This window comes from Eutrigla gurnardus (genome assembly GCF_963514095.1).
Source record: "Eutrigla gurnardus genome assembly, chromosome: 7".
NCBI classification, from domain to species: domain Eukaryota; kingdom Metazoa; phylum Chordata; class Actinopteri; order Perciformes; family Triglidae; genus Eutrigla; species Eutrigla gurnardus.
Genome location: NC_139921.1, coordinates 14869625 through 14885329, shown reverse-complemented (window position 1 = coordinate 14885329; position 15705 = coordinate 14869625). Strand labels below are relative to the sequence as shown.

The window sequence follows — 15705 nt, the reverse complement described above, 5'->3', positions numbered from 1 at the left end:
ATGGAAAAAATTGTGTATGAGCAAATTCAGTCATATTTTTCTAATAATTATTTATTTACAGATTTTCAGCATGCTTACAGGGAAAAATATTCTACAACAACAGCTATGACACAAATGTTAGATGACTGGTGTAATGAAATCACGCAAAAGAAAATGATAGGAGCTGTCTTCCTGGATTTTTCGGCAGCGTTTGATATTTTAGATCATGAATTATTATTGGCAAAACTGAAACATTATGGGTTTTCATCATCAGCTTTGTTAATTATTAAAAGTTATTTGAGTGAGAGATGGCAAATGGTTTATTTCAATGGAAGTGAGTCAGATTTAAAACAAGTAAGACATGGAGTACCCCAAGGAAGTTGCCTTGGACCTCTTTTGTACTCAATCTTCACCAATGTTTTTCCCTTGGCATTAAAAACAGCTCGCATGACAATGTATGCCGATGATACGACAATTTATTTAGCTGAAAGAACTATTGATGGATTAAATAGAAATTTAAGTGAAGAAATGAAGTTGGTTTCTGAGTGGGTTAACTGTAATGGATTAATTTTGAATGTGTCTAAGACAACTAGTATGGTTATTGGATCAAACTATTCACTGCGTTCAAACCCAGAGCTTAATGTGATGATCAATAACAAATTAATTAAACATGTGAAAGAGGTCAAATTATTAGGAATCATCATAGATCGTACATTATCATGGGACATGCATATTAAGAGGATAATAACCAAAATTGGAAACATTCTTTCAATGATTAGGAGATGCTCTAAATATCTAACAACACAAATTACTAAACAAGTCATTCAAGCATTGGTTTTGTCACATATGGATTATTGTACAGTTGTTTGGTCCAATACCTAACTAGCCAACATCAGAAAACTGCAACTTATACAAAATAAAGCAGCACGTGTTGCACTTATGTGTGGAATAAGGTCGAACATTTGTCAAATGCATGCCAGTCTTGGTTGGCTGGATGTTAAGCACAGATTGTCATATTTGTTGATGGTTTTTCTTAAAAATATAATAACAACTAAAATGCCATACATTTTGTATAGAATATTGTCTTTTAGTTCAAACATACATAATTATTCAACTCGACATGCTGCTGGAGGTTATTTTATTTTACCCAGGGCACTCTCTCAAGGTACAGTGTTATATCAAGCTATGAAGGAGTGGAATGCCCTTCGAATTATGTCATACAACAAAGAAACATGGTTAGTTTTAAAATGAAACTAAGAAATTATTATTTTGATCGCAATTTTGACTATTAGTAGCCTATTTGTAAATTGGGTCCTGGTATCCTTGTTGTGTAGTGATTCAATGTAGGAGCGGGTAACATATGTTAAGTGTTTGTCTTGGATGTTTTGTTTTTGTAATGAGTATGTGTTTTCTGTATGTATTTTCTGTTTTATGTATTAATGTGTTGTGTGTTAATGGTTTGTATTTGTCATTTATTATGATGAAAAGACCCCAGGAAGAATAGCTGCTGCGTGGCAAAAGCTAATGGGGATCTAAATAAACTAAACTAAACTAAAGTCTTTGAGGTGTTTTGGAGCCAAATACAAAAACATTAAGTGTTTCTTTACCTACTATTAGCTAATTAAGTGCTTTCGATATGTCTTCTTGAATAAAACTACGTGAGCTACCTCCATCTAAAAGACATCTAGCCACCTGACTTTGAGTGGGTGCGTCTATCCAAACGGTAGCTGTTTGGAGTAAAACTGTACTACTCATAGAACTACTGGGAGCTACACTTGCTATCACTGCATCTGCTGTAAGATTTCAGGCAACTTGCTGTGTGCTTTCTTGTCTCTCTTCTGGGTGTTTTTCTTGTTGATTGGCTAATTGAGGACAGACTTCTTTGTGGTGTCTTCGTCCACATTCTTCACAGGTAATTCCCTGCGTCTTACAATTACGCGCTATATGTCTGCTGCCTAAACACACAAAACACTTGCCTTCTTTTCTTAATTTTTCTCTCCTCAGTTCAAGAGTCAGTTCTGTACAGTTCTTAGATCTATGATTGTTTCCTCCACAGAATATACACTTTGGCTCATCTCTGACGCTGACAGCGTGAAACGAGGCTGGAGAGGCTGTGTAAGAGCTCCTTTTTTCAGGTATTCTTTTCTCCGCATATGACTTTTCCCATTGTTTCTCTTTATCTGGTTGGTGCACATTCTGGGTGAGATTGGCTGTTCTTTCACGACTTTCAACCTCCTTTTGGAAGAACGTCATCAGGCTTTGGACACTGAACGTGTTTTCATTATTTGCATCATCTCTTTCACTACCGTTTTGACGGGTGAACTGCAAAGCCATTTCTTCTGGTATCATCTTCATGAGAATAGGGCAGAGCAAGTTGCCATAACTGTCAGAGACTACTCCCATTGAGCCTAAACTGCGCACTTGTATCTTGATGTCATCATATAGCCTGTGTAAAGCTGCGACATCCCAGGCCCTTTTTACTGGTGTCAGATTTAATAGCTTATTCATATGTGCATTTATGATGAGATCTTTACGCCCAAATCGGCTGATAAGCATTTTCTTTGCATTGTCATAATTTTCATCTGATAAAGGAAGTCCCATAACTACTTTAGCTGCAGTGCCATATAAAAACGACTTCAAATATGTCAATTTATCAGACTTGGTTAGACTCGCATTATTGTCAACTGCTGTCTCAAACTGGCTCCAAAAACTTTGCCACTTACTGACATCTCCGGAAAACTTCTCAATGACCAATTTTGGCAACTTGACTGCTTGTCTGCTCACCTCATTGTTTGAATATTGGGAAGTCACTGAAGCTGCGCTCTGATTGTCGTCCATATTTCTCAGGATGCATTTTATCCTGGTCTTTCTTGACATGATTCGATCCATGTATTCAAAGGCTGAATTAACCTCATCTTCCAAATCATCCACTGCTGTCTCCGCTTCAATGTCATGGTCACTATCCATTAAAGCTCTTTCTCTCGCCGTCAGATGCTCCAAATATTCATCCAGCAAATCTGTGCTGGGATCTTCTTTTTCAACCTCCTGATCAATCTTGTCCAAGAGTCGTGTCGTAGCGGCCCGTATTGCTCCCCTTAGTTTCTTTTGTCTTTGCAGGTTCGACATTGTTGCTTTGTCCTATTATCCGCGTCTTCAGCTGTCATGCATTCTTTTTGTTTCTTCTCCCGGGTTTTCGGCACCAAATGTAAGGTGCGGATATAGGAGGAGTCGAAGTTACAGGTAAAAAAATTGACACTTTATTTCCTATACTTTAACAACTCTAAAATCAGGGGAAAGGGCAGGGGAAAGAGTTCTGTGTGGCGAGAGTAGCCTTCTCCCAGTGGCGTCTCCCAGGTGACGCACGTCAGGTCCTAATGAGCTCTGAGCGCAGACGCACTCAACTGCGGCCTCTCCGCGGCACTGTCCAGGGTGCTGAAGGTGACAGGTTAGAACCGCAACACTCTCCAGCATGCACCCTCATGTGATATCTATACATGTGGGGTTCTGAGTGAATTTTTTGCCACAGAAATCACAACTGAGGGAGAGTGTAAACTCTCGTGTGTAGGACGAGAAGGTTCATAAGTCTAAACACCTTGAGGCATTCAAAGCATTTAAAAGCCTTCTCATTTTGTGAACCTCATCTATGTTCTCTAATTCTGTTGCCATTTTGCACTCATTCAGCATTTTGCAACACTTGAAATGATCGCTTCTGGCAAAACCTTTCCATGTTTAGTACAAAACTATGGTTTCTCTCCCGTATGCCCCCTCATGTGAGCAAGACAATTTGACTTTTCTTGAATGTTCTGTCACAGTAAGCACAACTAAAAGGTTTTTCACCGGTGTGAATACTTGTATGCAAACGAGGTGGGAGCAGCTCACAGTTGGTGGCTGGTTGTGATTCAAGATGTCTGACTTCAGCATCGTTGGAGGAATCAACCTCCATGTCTGGACTGATGCACTGATCCACCTGCTTCTCTTGATCTGCTGAAAGTCATAGGTCTCGTTTCTCTCCACATCAGGAAGCTGGTCTGACTGCTGCGGAGGCAAAATCTCCTCAGAGGCCGACTGGATATCTGAAAAGACACGGCAGACACATGTTTTAACATGTGAAACAACCCTAGTGATATTTGTACTCGTGCAAGAAAGATTTGTTTTAGTGAAATGGCTCAACTTTGTTTTTAAAGCCATTCCAGTTTGATTTGTGTTCATGAAGTTGCAGGATTTCATCCAGTGACTCAGCTAAAATCAAAGAGAAACATTTTTTTTCCAGAATTGGATTATCTATGATTACTTAAAATTTAAAGACAGCTTCTCATTTGTAGATATTTCCAAAAATGTTGTTTGCCTTTGTAACAGATGTGGATAGGGCATGAAAGGACCCAAGGACTTGTTTTCCAGCATTATACATTATTTTAATATTACAGTATGTACGAAGAGCTATTTAAATTGGCAGGAAAACATTGAAACAACAAATCTCAAAACTAGTGATGTCCAAATGAAGCTTCGTGAAGCATTTTCTTTATTTTCTGAGCCCAATAGATGGCGCTCTCTGTTCAACAAAGGGTTGAAGGCCGACCAACCCTTTGTTGAACAGAGAGCGCCATCTATTGGGCTCAGAAAATAAAGAAAATGCTTCACGAAGCTTCATTTGGACATCACTACTCAAAACCATGACAAGATATTCAAAGGGAGAACAGCGACCTCTTATGGGCAAATTAAATCAGTACGCGGATGAGAGTGACTAAACAGAGAAAAAGATGGCAGGAATGTTCCACAAGGATGAATACTGTTGTACATCATGTGATAACTTATGTATTTTGGTCGATGCATCCCCAGAGTGAACAAGAATTGGATTTGTTGTGTTGACTCGTTGAGACAGTCTCTCAATCGGATTAAAGAGAGAACACAAACATTTCTCATTGTCCATCCAGTCGACTGTGTCTCCTGTCTCTTCCCAATGTTTGGCTAATTTTGACACTTGGAATGCTAAGAGGAACAATCTTGGACCTGGTAACCCTATTCCCTCCTTCTCCCTAAGGAGCACATCATTTCAGGGACGTGCAAAGGAATTTTGAGAGGCAGTCGCTCTAGAAGCAGTGGTATTTATGTTCTGCTCAGCCAAGGTCTTTAAAAGGATCTCTAAAATAGCCTGATTTACAAAAAATTACAATTATTCAGCTTGCAGCTCTTTAACCCTGTATTTTCATGTCATATTTGGTGATCAGCACATAGGCCTACCTGCCCTAAGTGTCTCCTCCTGGTCCACATTTTCCTCATGTCTGGAAGCTTGTGGCTGCTCCTCGTCTTAAATTTAATGTAATTATGAAAAATTGCAGTTAGTAGGCTAAAATATAAGGCTGATTAATTGATCAATTAGCCTAAACAGTGTCATCTTTATCACAATGAATGTTTGCTGCTGAAGCTGATGCAGCTGACCTTGGGTGTGCTTATTCTCCTTGATCAGCTGCTTTGTGCGCATGGTGATCCCCAGCAAGCCAGATTGGTTGAGAATGTTGTAGGTATTGCTGAAACATTTCAATTTGTTACATGATGCTTTCCTCCTACATACTGTGAATCAACCAATTTTAACATCAATTTCATAGTATAACTCCAGGAAACTTTTAAGAGTCAAGCTCCACCAAGATTCAGTCAGAGATATTAAATGTGGAGAATTATTGTGATTCATCAAGTAACAACCACATGTTGCCTCATCTTGGTTATTGGTTGTTGCCATTTTATTTTTTTTTAATAACCACAGTGTCTGCCCAAATATGGCTTCACACAGGATTAACATAGATGTCATCCGCAATTATTACAAATTACTAGAGGTCCCCAGGTGATGCTGGTCCCGTACCAGTAGGGCTATAGAAACATTTTTGAAAACGATTCACTGTAGATCCTAACACATTGAAAACGTCGCCATGCAAAGCAAGATGAAGCAAGGTTAATGACCCACTGTGCTTCCAACACTCGTCCACCGTCTTTCATTAACGCAGAGCAGAGAAGGCCCCGTGAGAACAGTACATATTTGTATAAAGTGATGTTTAATCTATTAATGTCTCTCAGTGTAATGATGTGATGAATTATTTAAAGCCCGATCACTTTTTGTTACGTTAGCACAGTGCTTTGATCACCTCTCAGTGAACCATAAAAAAATGGCAGCTGTGCTTTCACATCACATCTCCAGGAAACTTTGACCAACAAGGAGAATCTCTGAGGATCTGGGGACTCCTAAGTGTGTATGCATGTTCCAACGTCCAACTCTTTTTCAGAGGGACGAGAGAGGAACATTACTTCAGGTAAATAGGTTGCCTATGTGTCATTAAAGTGGACCCATGGACACCACAGTGCTATGTCTACAATGCATACTAAAGTCTATATAGGCATTGTTTTTTAATGGCCTTGTATTTCATGTTGAGTAAATGAGAAAGTTTCTTTTAAAGTGTGTCATTAACGACTTCTTCTTTTGTCGTCCGCCAGGCTGATTGTTCGTCTCGGCCTGTGATTGCAAATTAAATATCACTCCCGTTTCACAGCAGTTGTTTACCATCGCAGCCGGAAATAATTTTCTTTGCGGGGCAGGTTCCATAAGGCTGCAAAGAGAGGAAGAAGAATACGACTAATAACATATCATATATGAGTGGCCGGGAACCTGCTAAACAGAGTGGGAGGATATTTTGGTGCAAAGCCGCAGGCGGGAATTTCATTCTGAGCAACGAGGTCTGCAATACGTAATTAATAGAACAATATTCTGCTTCTATTCAACATGGTTTTCCCACTCGAGCCTGCACAGTAAGTTGTGGCTCTTTGGCTGCTGCTATATGTCGAAGAATACTATTTGCTGAAGACATGATGGCAGCGGGTCGTTGCCTCCAGGCGCCCACGCTTCTAACGAGACTAAATGTACAAACAAGCAATTATTCCTCACTAACCGACCTCCACAGATGGAATGTCAAATGAAACACAACGACCTTACTAATCTGTGGGTTGCAATTATTAATCAGGTATTGCTCATGTGGCTCCCCTGTATATTCACACCCAAGTAGAATGCACAGGGCCGAATGACATGTTGCAGCAGTGAAATGGGATATTTTTGAGCGGCGTACAGTTACATTATAAATGTGCTTAATATGAGAAAAGTGATGACAGAGCCAGCAGAGTTTACGGGGGAACTGAAGGGGCGGTGCTACACTTCTGCAATGTCACAGTCTCATGCCGAAAAGCACCGTAATTATAAAATACATTTATTTCCTCACTTGCGCTTGCTTATTGGCCATCATACACCATGTGCGTAATCGCCATCCAATATATCCAATATATATGTAACCGGATGATATATGGTATCTATTCATTTCGGTTCTTTGGTGTCCTCGTTAGTCTGTTTTGCGACGGGTATGGCGATCGCAGCAGGTGTGACACGCCCCGGGATGTTTTCGGGAAACCCTCTCTGAGATATTAAAGTTAAAGGAGTGTACTCTTTAGGTGAAAGTCCTAAGGTGGCGTTGGCGGTGTTATATAGATTCTCTAGATCTGCTGCTCACAGTTAGATGGGGCCAAGTGCACGCCGCGGCGGCGACGGGCCACATATCCAAAAAAAATTCTGTAGATTCCGGTTCATTCTCAGGAAACTGCACCATTTTCAGGAACTTGTGTAGGATTACACACCTGAGTGGGGTCAGAGGATTGCCAACCAGGTTACATGAGGTATAGGTGTATATGGGAACAGCAGTGGGAAGCTACAGAATCATTTAAAAACATGATAATCATAATGGTGGACCAGCCCTTTAAAGTCAAGCTGAAATGAAAACATGATTTTAACCGCACGTACTTAAATCAGCTAGTACCAACGAGAGAGAGATCTTTTGAATCATCAAATTCCTCCCGACCTTATTTTTTGTACCCAAGAAAAAAGTGGAATGTGTATATATATATATATAATATATATATATATATATATATATATATATATATATATATATATTTACACTGTATATACTGCATATACTGTATATATGCAGTAAATATAAAAAAAAATGTGTGAAATGTTAACATAAAACAAATACAATTCTGGTAGACTTACTAAATAGTTGGAAATATTATATTATATCCACAGGAGCTGAAGATTCCGCTCCATTCACACCCATTATAACATCTGAAACTTCAGCAAACTCAAACTGCGATATCGGGAAAACCGTGTGGACCATCGACATGAACGTTTCACCCAATAAAGTCCACAGTCTTGTGAACGTTTTAAATGTTTGATCACGTTTGGAAGTTAAAGTATGGCGAACTTTTGGGGTCCTGAAATCAATGAAAAACCAATGTAAACATGTTTAAGGGCAGCGGTTACTATGGCAACCTGAAAGTTCTTTTCTTTTTTTTCCATTTTGGAATGTACAATGTGCTTTGATGTCTTTGATGTCTTTGATGACCGGTGACATCACGTGACCCTGGAGAGTATAAATGAAAGCAGCAACCAGAACTCATCGTGGAGTTTTTGGAGTTTGGAGAGAGAGAGAGTTTTTGAGAGATAGCGATTGAGAGTGAATAGATAGTGATATTTTGAACTTATTACAACTTTGTGAGAGGAACGAATTTTCAACTACGTTCAAACAGATAGTGACATAACTTTTACATCTGGAGTAGGCTGTCTCCACCAGTCTGCTCTTCTAGTCCATCTGTTCCTCGGCGAAAGCCAGTTTACATTGTACCATCTTGTAAACTACCATTCCTGCAGCCAAGATGCAGCAGGGAAACAGCAGGAGACCTCGTGTCCAACTGACCCCTCAGGAGACCATCAACCAGCTGCACTCACAGCTGCGTGAGCAGAAGCGAATCAATGCTGAAGAGTACGGCATTAGGATGGGGCTCACTGAGGAGCTCAAACGGCAAAAGACCCTGAAGGAAATGTACATCAATCGGGGCAAGGCCATCCGTGGCGAACTGGAGATGCTCAAGAAGGCAAGTGAGCCAGAGACTCTGAATAGAATGGAGATCGCCTCTGCAGTCCATTGCACCGTGAAGATAAAGAAGAAGAAAGATCTTCAGAGGGAGCATGAGGACCTCAAGGTGTCCCATTTAATCCTCCAGGAAAAGTTCGAACAGCTGGAGATGGCAATCCAGAGCCTTAAGCAGGAGAACTTTGAAAAGGATGAGGAATTGGAGTACTTGAAAGTACAGGCCTCAATCAACCTGGAGACAACCATTAATCTCCAGGCTGAGGTGAAGGTCGCCCAAGGCCTCAGAGATCAACTAGTTCAACTGCAAGAAGAGCTCGATGAGAGTACTCTGCGCCACGACCTCGCTAAAGAGGCCCTGGCAAAACAAGCCTCCGCCAACCAGCAGTTGGCAAATGACCTCCAGACCGCCAACGAGGACAACGAGGACCTCCAAGCTGATTTATCTGAAAAGACCCTGGACCAGGAGCTGGCGAAGGAGGCCCTGAGAAAACAGGTCTCCACCAACCAGCAGCTGTCAAATGACCTCCAGACTGCTGAGGAGGACAACAAAGACCTCCGAGCTGACTTAGTTCAGCTGAAGGCAGAACTCCAGGAGAGGACCCTGGACCAGGAGCTGGCGAAGGAGGCCCTGATAAAACAGGTCTCAACCAACCAGCAGCTCTCAGATGACCTCCAGACTGCTGATGAGGACAACAAGGACCTCCGAGCTGAATTATCTCAGCTAAAGGCAGAACTCCAGCAGAAGACCCAGGAGCTGGCGAAGGAACCAGAAGACATCGAGGTTGTGAATGGTGGTGATCTTCAGGGATCTGAGGAGCCGCACCAGATCTCACCCGACCAGCTGGTGACTGAGCTCCAGGTCGAAAGCCTCGAGCAGAGTCTTCCTTGTGTGGAGCTGCCAGAGGAGGTGCAGCCCCCCAAGAAGAAGAAATCACTCTTCAAGAGGTTCAGACACAGCATCGGTCTGCGCAAAAGGCGTTGAACTGGTGCTGTGTCCTAATTTGGCCCTAAATTTATATTTAGAAAAATAATATATGCTTTAAAAAATACAGCTATATATTCTTATAAAAAAAAAAGGGCGGCACAGTGAATTATACTGTGTCGTGTAGGTTTTCTCTGGGAGGGCCGATTTCCCCCCACTAGAAAAAAAAAACAATTTGGCCCCAAATTAAATATCTCCTCATCCTCTCCCATATTACCCCCTCCCCTGTGGGTTTTTCTCTGGGGCGCTGCGGTTTCCCACAAAAAAAAAAAAAAACTTTCCTGCTTGAGCAGCTGCGTGAGCAGCAGCGTGAGCAGCAGCGTGAGAAGCAGCGAATCAATGCTGAAGAGAACAGCATTAGGGTGAACCTCACTGAGGAGCTCAAACGTGGAGCAGGCGAAGGAGGCCCTGATAAAACAGGTCTCCACCAACCAGCAGCTCTCGGATGACCTCCAGACTGCTGAGGAGGACAACAAGGACCTCCGAGCTGAATTATCTCAGCTAAAGGCAGAACTCCAGCAGAGGACCCTGGACCAGGAGCTGGCAAAGGAACCAGAAGACATCGAGGTTGTGAATGGTGGTGATCTTCAGGGAGCTGAGGAGCTGCACCAGATATCACCCGACCAGCTGGTGACCTGAGCTCCAGGTCGAAAGCCTCGAACAGAGTCTTCCTTGTGTGGAGCTGCCAGAGGAGGTGCAGCCCCCCAAGAAGAAGAAATCACTCTTCAAGAGGTTCAGACACAGCATCGGTCTGCGTAAAAGACGTTGAACTGGTGCTGTGTCCTAATTTGGCCCTAAATTTATAATTCGGAAAATAATATATGCTGTAAAAAAATACAGCTATATATAAAATTATAAAAAAAAGGGCGGCCAAATGTAATATCTCCTCATCTTCTCCCATATTATCCCCTCCCCTGTGGGTTTTTCTCCAGGTGCTCCGGTTTCCCACAACCAAAAAAAAAAACCTTTCCGGGAACCATCACCTTAACGCGGTGGAGAGGTTTGCGTGTCCCTATGACCCTGAGGCCTGTGTTGTCTGGAGCTTTGTGCTCCTGGTGGGGTTTCCCATGGCAAATTGGTCTCAGGTGAGGGGCCAGACTAAGAATGGTTCAAAAGACCCCCATGAATAATCTAGGAAGAAGAGGAGTGACCCGGCCTGGAGGAAGCCCGGAGCTCCCGTCTGGAGTCAGGCCCAGAGGGAGGGCCCGTCAGCGAGTTCCTGGTGGCTGTCTTGCCACGGAGCGAGGCCGGGTGCAGCAGCAGCAGAAGAAGAAGGAGAAGAAGAAGAAGCAGCGACGTGGCAGTTTTGAAAACATTCACTTTTTATATAAAAATAAATGAAGTTAAAATATTCCCTTTGATAGAAAAGGAAAAAACACTTGAATGCTCTGTCTGAGTTAATAGTCCTTCGGTTCAGGGAGTATTTACCCCATAAACATATCAAATAAAATAAAAAGAATCACCGATCAGGTGTTTCAAAATAAAAATAAATGGCTGGCCAGCAAAAAAAAAATAGAGAGCTCTCTTTTTATTTATGTTGATGTATGTATGTGTAATATGTGTTTGCCTGAAGAATGGTCAAGGGGGTGACGACCGTCACTAATGGAAACACCACAGTAATAACAGTCTATATCGGAGAAGCAAAGTGTTCGGCTGCAGCTACACTACATCCCTCTGAAAGTTTTGCCGATGCCCTTCCCGTGTGAAAGCTGTGTTACCCCCTCCGTGTTGGTGCAACTCGGGGAGAAGCTGCCTCCCCACAGCCCCATGAAACACTCGCCTCAGGCCGTTTTGTCAAACTTCTCCTAGTTCAAAGTCTCCTGGTATCCAGAGGGAGGCCACTGGGGCGTTTTTTGTAGTACTCTGGACAACCAACTCCTAACGTAAGAAAAACTTCAGTAGTTCTGAAGAGGAGGAAGCCGACTGCTGCAGGAAGAAAACTGCAAACGAGCCGTTATATTCTGTAGAGTCAGTAGTGGATATAAAACACTCCAACGAGATGCATGGGATGCTGTTACTTCTTCAGTGGATGCTGTATCGGGAGAAGGGCTACGACCGATGAAGGAAAATAAAAAATAGTTTGACGTCAAAACTGAGGGCGGAAAAAAAAACTGAGAAAAGAGATATGCCGACCTCTGGAAGTGGAGTTGTCGGTTAAAAACTCTGAGACACTTAAAAGGTACCCCGGCTATGAAGAGTTCTTAAAAGATAAATGTTAGTATCATTGATAATAATGTGATATAAAAAACCTTCTTGATGTCTTCGTTTTTTATAAAATTTGTAAAAATAGTTAAACTCGTAGGTCGCCATTGTTGTTTACGTCGCAATGCACTCTGGGTACACTTTTGTGACTGTTCAGCGACATAAACATGTCATCTGTTCAGCCTTTTCAATTTGAACCCGAGCGAAACATGAATGAGGAGGACAGCACTGACAATGTTTCACAAAACGAGCATCAAAATGAAGAGCAAGAAAGACGGGATGAGGCGAGAGTGGGACAAAACCGGTGGTGTATGTGCGGCAACTGTCTCAACCGAGAGGGAGAGTGTTTGTTGTCAAGAGCTCCGATTTTTGTCAGCAGATGTTCACGTTAAGCTATTGTGTGATCAAACTTATTCCAACATCAATAATTTTGGATATTATAGCATCCAGAGCTGCCTTGTTGCGTGGCCACGGGCCGTCCGCGGGCCGTTTTGCACTAGTTTCTCATTCATTCCGTTTAATCGCATATTATTTTCAATGCGTCTGCGTCATATTATTCATCATTTGAAAGCTGAGAATCTCGTGAATCGAACAAAGCAAGCCGTTTTAGGATCACGGAGACACATCAAAAGCAAACACAGTGTTCCCTACCTTTCGAGCTGTCTGGAAGTCCAAAAACAACTGGATTACCTTGGTGTGCCCAAACTTGTACTGTGTGTGATCCACATCGATAGACCCCAACAGCTTCTCTGCAGCTTTTCTGTTGTCAATGAATTGTCCCTCAGGTATAACACTGGCATTCAGTATTTTGTACCTACAAGAATGGTATTCTATATAAAAATGCAGATTTAAAAAGATATATTTCACATAAATCTAGTCTCATGCCCCTTACCTTTGCTTGAAATCCCCATACAGGATCCTACTAGGGTAGCCCTTCCTGCAGATCCTGATTCCTTCCAGCACACCGTTACATCGCAGCTGATGGATGACCAAATGGTGTTGCATAATCCCTAAAATTCAACCCGAATCGAGCTACTATTTAAATGCTATGATTAAAGTGTTTGTATCATCCACTGAAATACCTGGAGTTTTACTTTCATTTGGAATCAGACATCTAACAAAGTGAGGATGGGTGCTCTTGAGATTTGTCATTCGCTTTCCCAGGTTCTCCTGTTCGAGATGATCAATGTCGGTGCCTTTTTTAGAATCGCTGTATCACAAATTAGCAAAATATGTGATATTAATTGAGTATGCAGTTACCCTGAAGAGGGCTGATACAGTCTGGAAGGATGAGCCCTTCTTCTTTGTGGCTTTCTTTACAGTCGCAGCTCCACCAGGGTTCTCTAGAAGCACAAAGTTTTCAACATAGCAACAGTACTGACGGAGCTCATAGTGGTGCTATGAGAGGGTGGGTGCTGGAGGCCCCATGAAGGCTTAGACTGGCCCCCGATTACAAATATATTAATGCTACCTTACATGAAGGAAATGTTCTGAAAACCGTTCTTACCATCTGATGCAGAATAGGTAGAATAGAGGAAAGCCAGTAGTTTGAGGCTGGCTTTCTGGTAGAGCTGGACCACGGTGTCATTCAGACGGTCCTTGTTCTTGTCCAACCAGCCTGTGATGGTGTAGTCCACAGTGGCAGCATAGTGCACCAGAGAGAAGTGAGCCTGGGCCTTGCCTTTGATAGGCTTGGGCTTCTGGAAGTTGTTTGATTTCCCAAGATGTTGGTCATACAGCTTGTTTTTGAAGGTGGCGTCTGACGCCTTGGGGAACATACACTCTTCTTCAAGGATGGAAAAGATGCCCATCGGCTGTTGACGACAGTCAAAAAAAAATACTTTACACAAAAAAACACTAGGTATTCATTTCCATGACTATGGTACAATGTGATATTTAAATAGATCAACCTTTTCAATAAGCTCAATACAAGCAGCCAAGTCCATCCCGAAGTCAATGAAGTCCCACTGGATGCCTTCCTTCTTGTACTCCTCTTGCTCCAGCACAAACATGTGGTGGTTGAAAAACTGTTGCAGCTTCTCATTGGTGAAATTTATACACAGCTGTTCCAGACTGTTATACTGCAAAACAAGCCATTCGCTGTTGAGCAAATTATTCATTATAAAAAATGACAGAATGAGCTGTCAGATGCAAACTTACATCAAATATTTCAAACCCAGTGATGTCCAGGACTCCGATGAAGAACTGCCTGGGTTGTTTGGTGTCCAGCATCTGATTGATGCGGAGAACCATCCACAGAAACATCTTCTCATACACCGATTTGGCCAAAGCACCAATAGAATTGTAGACCTGCTTATTAAAAAAATATAAAAGTCCTAAAGCCTTGCATAGGAGTGTTTCTCAGGACTTCATCACAACAAACATGTACCTGCTGAACAGTCTGGCCTTTGGTCACATACTCATTCCCAACTTTCACTCTGGGGTAACAGAGAGCTTTCAGCAGGTCTGCAGAGTTCAGACCCATCGGGTAAGCTGCTTTGTCAGCCACTGATCAGAGACAAAAGAAGAAAACTATAAAGCACACTGTGATAGAAGAGAAGAAAAGTTAAATGTGAAGCGATAAAAAGACATTTAAGATGTTTGCATAAGATTTAAGGCAGTATCCTGAGAATAACACTTACCCTCTGTCCCGTCTGGCTCGGCCTGCTCTTCTCTCGGCTTCTGTTTGAATTTCATATTCCCATAATGCATCACAGCTCCCGTTAGCTTGTAGATGCCAATCTTCTCGTCTCCAGTGAAGCCCAAGGTGTCAGTCGCGCTCTAAAAGAGCACGATAACAGGACCGACGTCAGTCTCAGTGGATGTTTGTCGGGATAGAAAATTAAAATAAAAAGGACTTACATCTGTGGCCATTAGCTCTTCACTGTCATTAATGCTGGCCACGCTGATCTCCCCTTGGCTAACAAATGGGTAGTCAAAGGGGTTGGTGGAGATCAGGAGAGTCTCTGGATGGAAAAATAATGTCCAAGTCAAATTCAAAGGATGTCAATAAACAAGACATTTGCCCAAACTGTACCACTGTCCTCAGATCTGTTACCTATGAGCTCCGGCTTCCTGTTGGACATGATAGAAGATATGGTAACTCCTCTCTGCAGACAGCTGAAACGTTACTCGGGATTGACTGGTCAGAGATCAGGCTTGCAGAACGTCAGCATCTCACTTCTAACACTTCACAGTGGGGCGAACGCTTGATGAAGCCGTCTCTGCTCCACCCTGTTGCCCCACCCGTCAACTTCATTCCTCAAACTGCTCTAAGACTCAATCTGCTGCTTCTGCAGGTTTATGGGATGTCACTAATCATGCTACCGTTTATACATCTTCACACGTTCAGAGTGTGAATCACAGATCACAAGTAAATGAATAAAAACAACCGCAGAGTGTTGGACCCGGTGAGGGAGAGGGGGAGAGGTTCAGCATGAGCAGTGAGAGAGAGAGAATAATTCACTCACACAGAGGAGATGTGAGGATTCCACTGGAATGGAGGGAATGAGGAAGAGTGCAGCCGCTGAGCCATGAGCTGACTGCTGGGGAGGTGAGAGTGGATCTAATAGGCAGGGAGCA

General features: G+C 42.5%; 2 protein-coding genes across 3 annotated transcripts in view; one reads left to right on the top strand and one right to left on the bottom strand.

Moving 5' to 3' along the window:
- Positions 1-15705, top strand: part of LOC311015864 (scavenger receptor cysteine-rich type 1 protein M130-like) — a gene marked incomplete at its 3' end in the record, with an annotated part of 214626 nt that overhangs the window by 85147 nt on the left and 113774 nt on the right. The gene's annotated exons all lie outside the window — the stretch shown is intronic.
- Positions 72-15249, bottom strand: LOC311015801 (myosin-8-like). 2 transcript variants are annotated; one of them, XM_084013243.1, is made up of 12 exons: positions 15182-15249; positions 14986-15089; positions 14766-14904; positions 14513-14631; positions 14284-14433; positions 14034-14204; positions 13631-13937; positions 13384-13466; positions 13206-13293; positions 13016-13133; positions 12814-12937; positions 3784-4052 (listed from the first exon to the last, which is right to left on the bottom strand). In XM_084013243.1, exons 1-12 carry the CDS (start codon positions 15207-15209, stop codon positions 3912-3914), a joined length of 1572 nt encoding a protein of 523 aa, XP_083869369.1. In that variant the 5' UTR covers positions 15210-15249; the 3' UTR covers positions 3784-3911. The 2 variants fall into 2 exon arrangements, with proteins under 2 accessions (XP_083869370.1, XP_083869369.1); XM_084013244.1 differs by lacking the exons at positions 12814-12937; positions 13016-13133; positions 13206-13293; positions 13384-13466 and having other exon boundaries at positions 72-4052.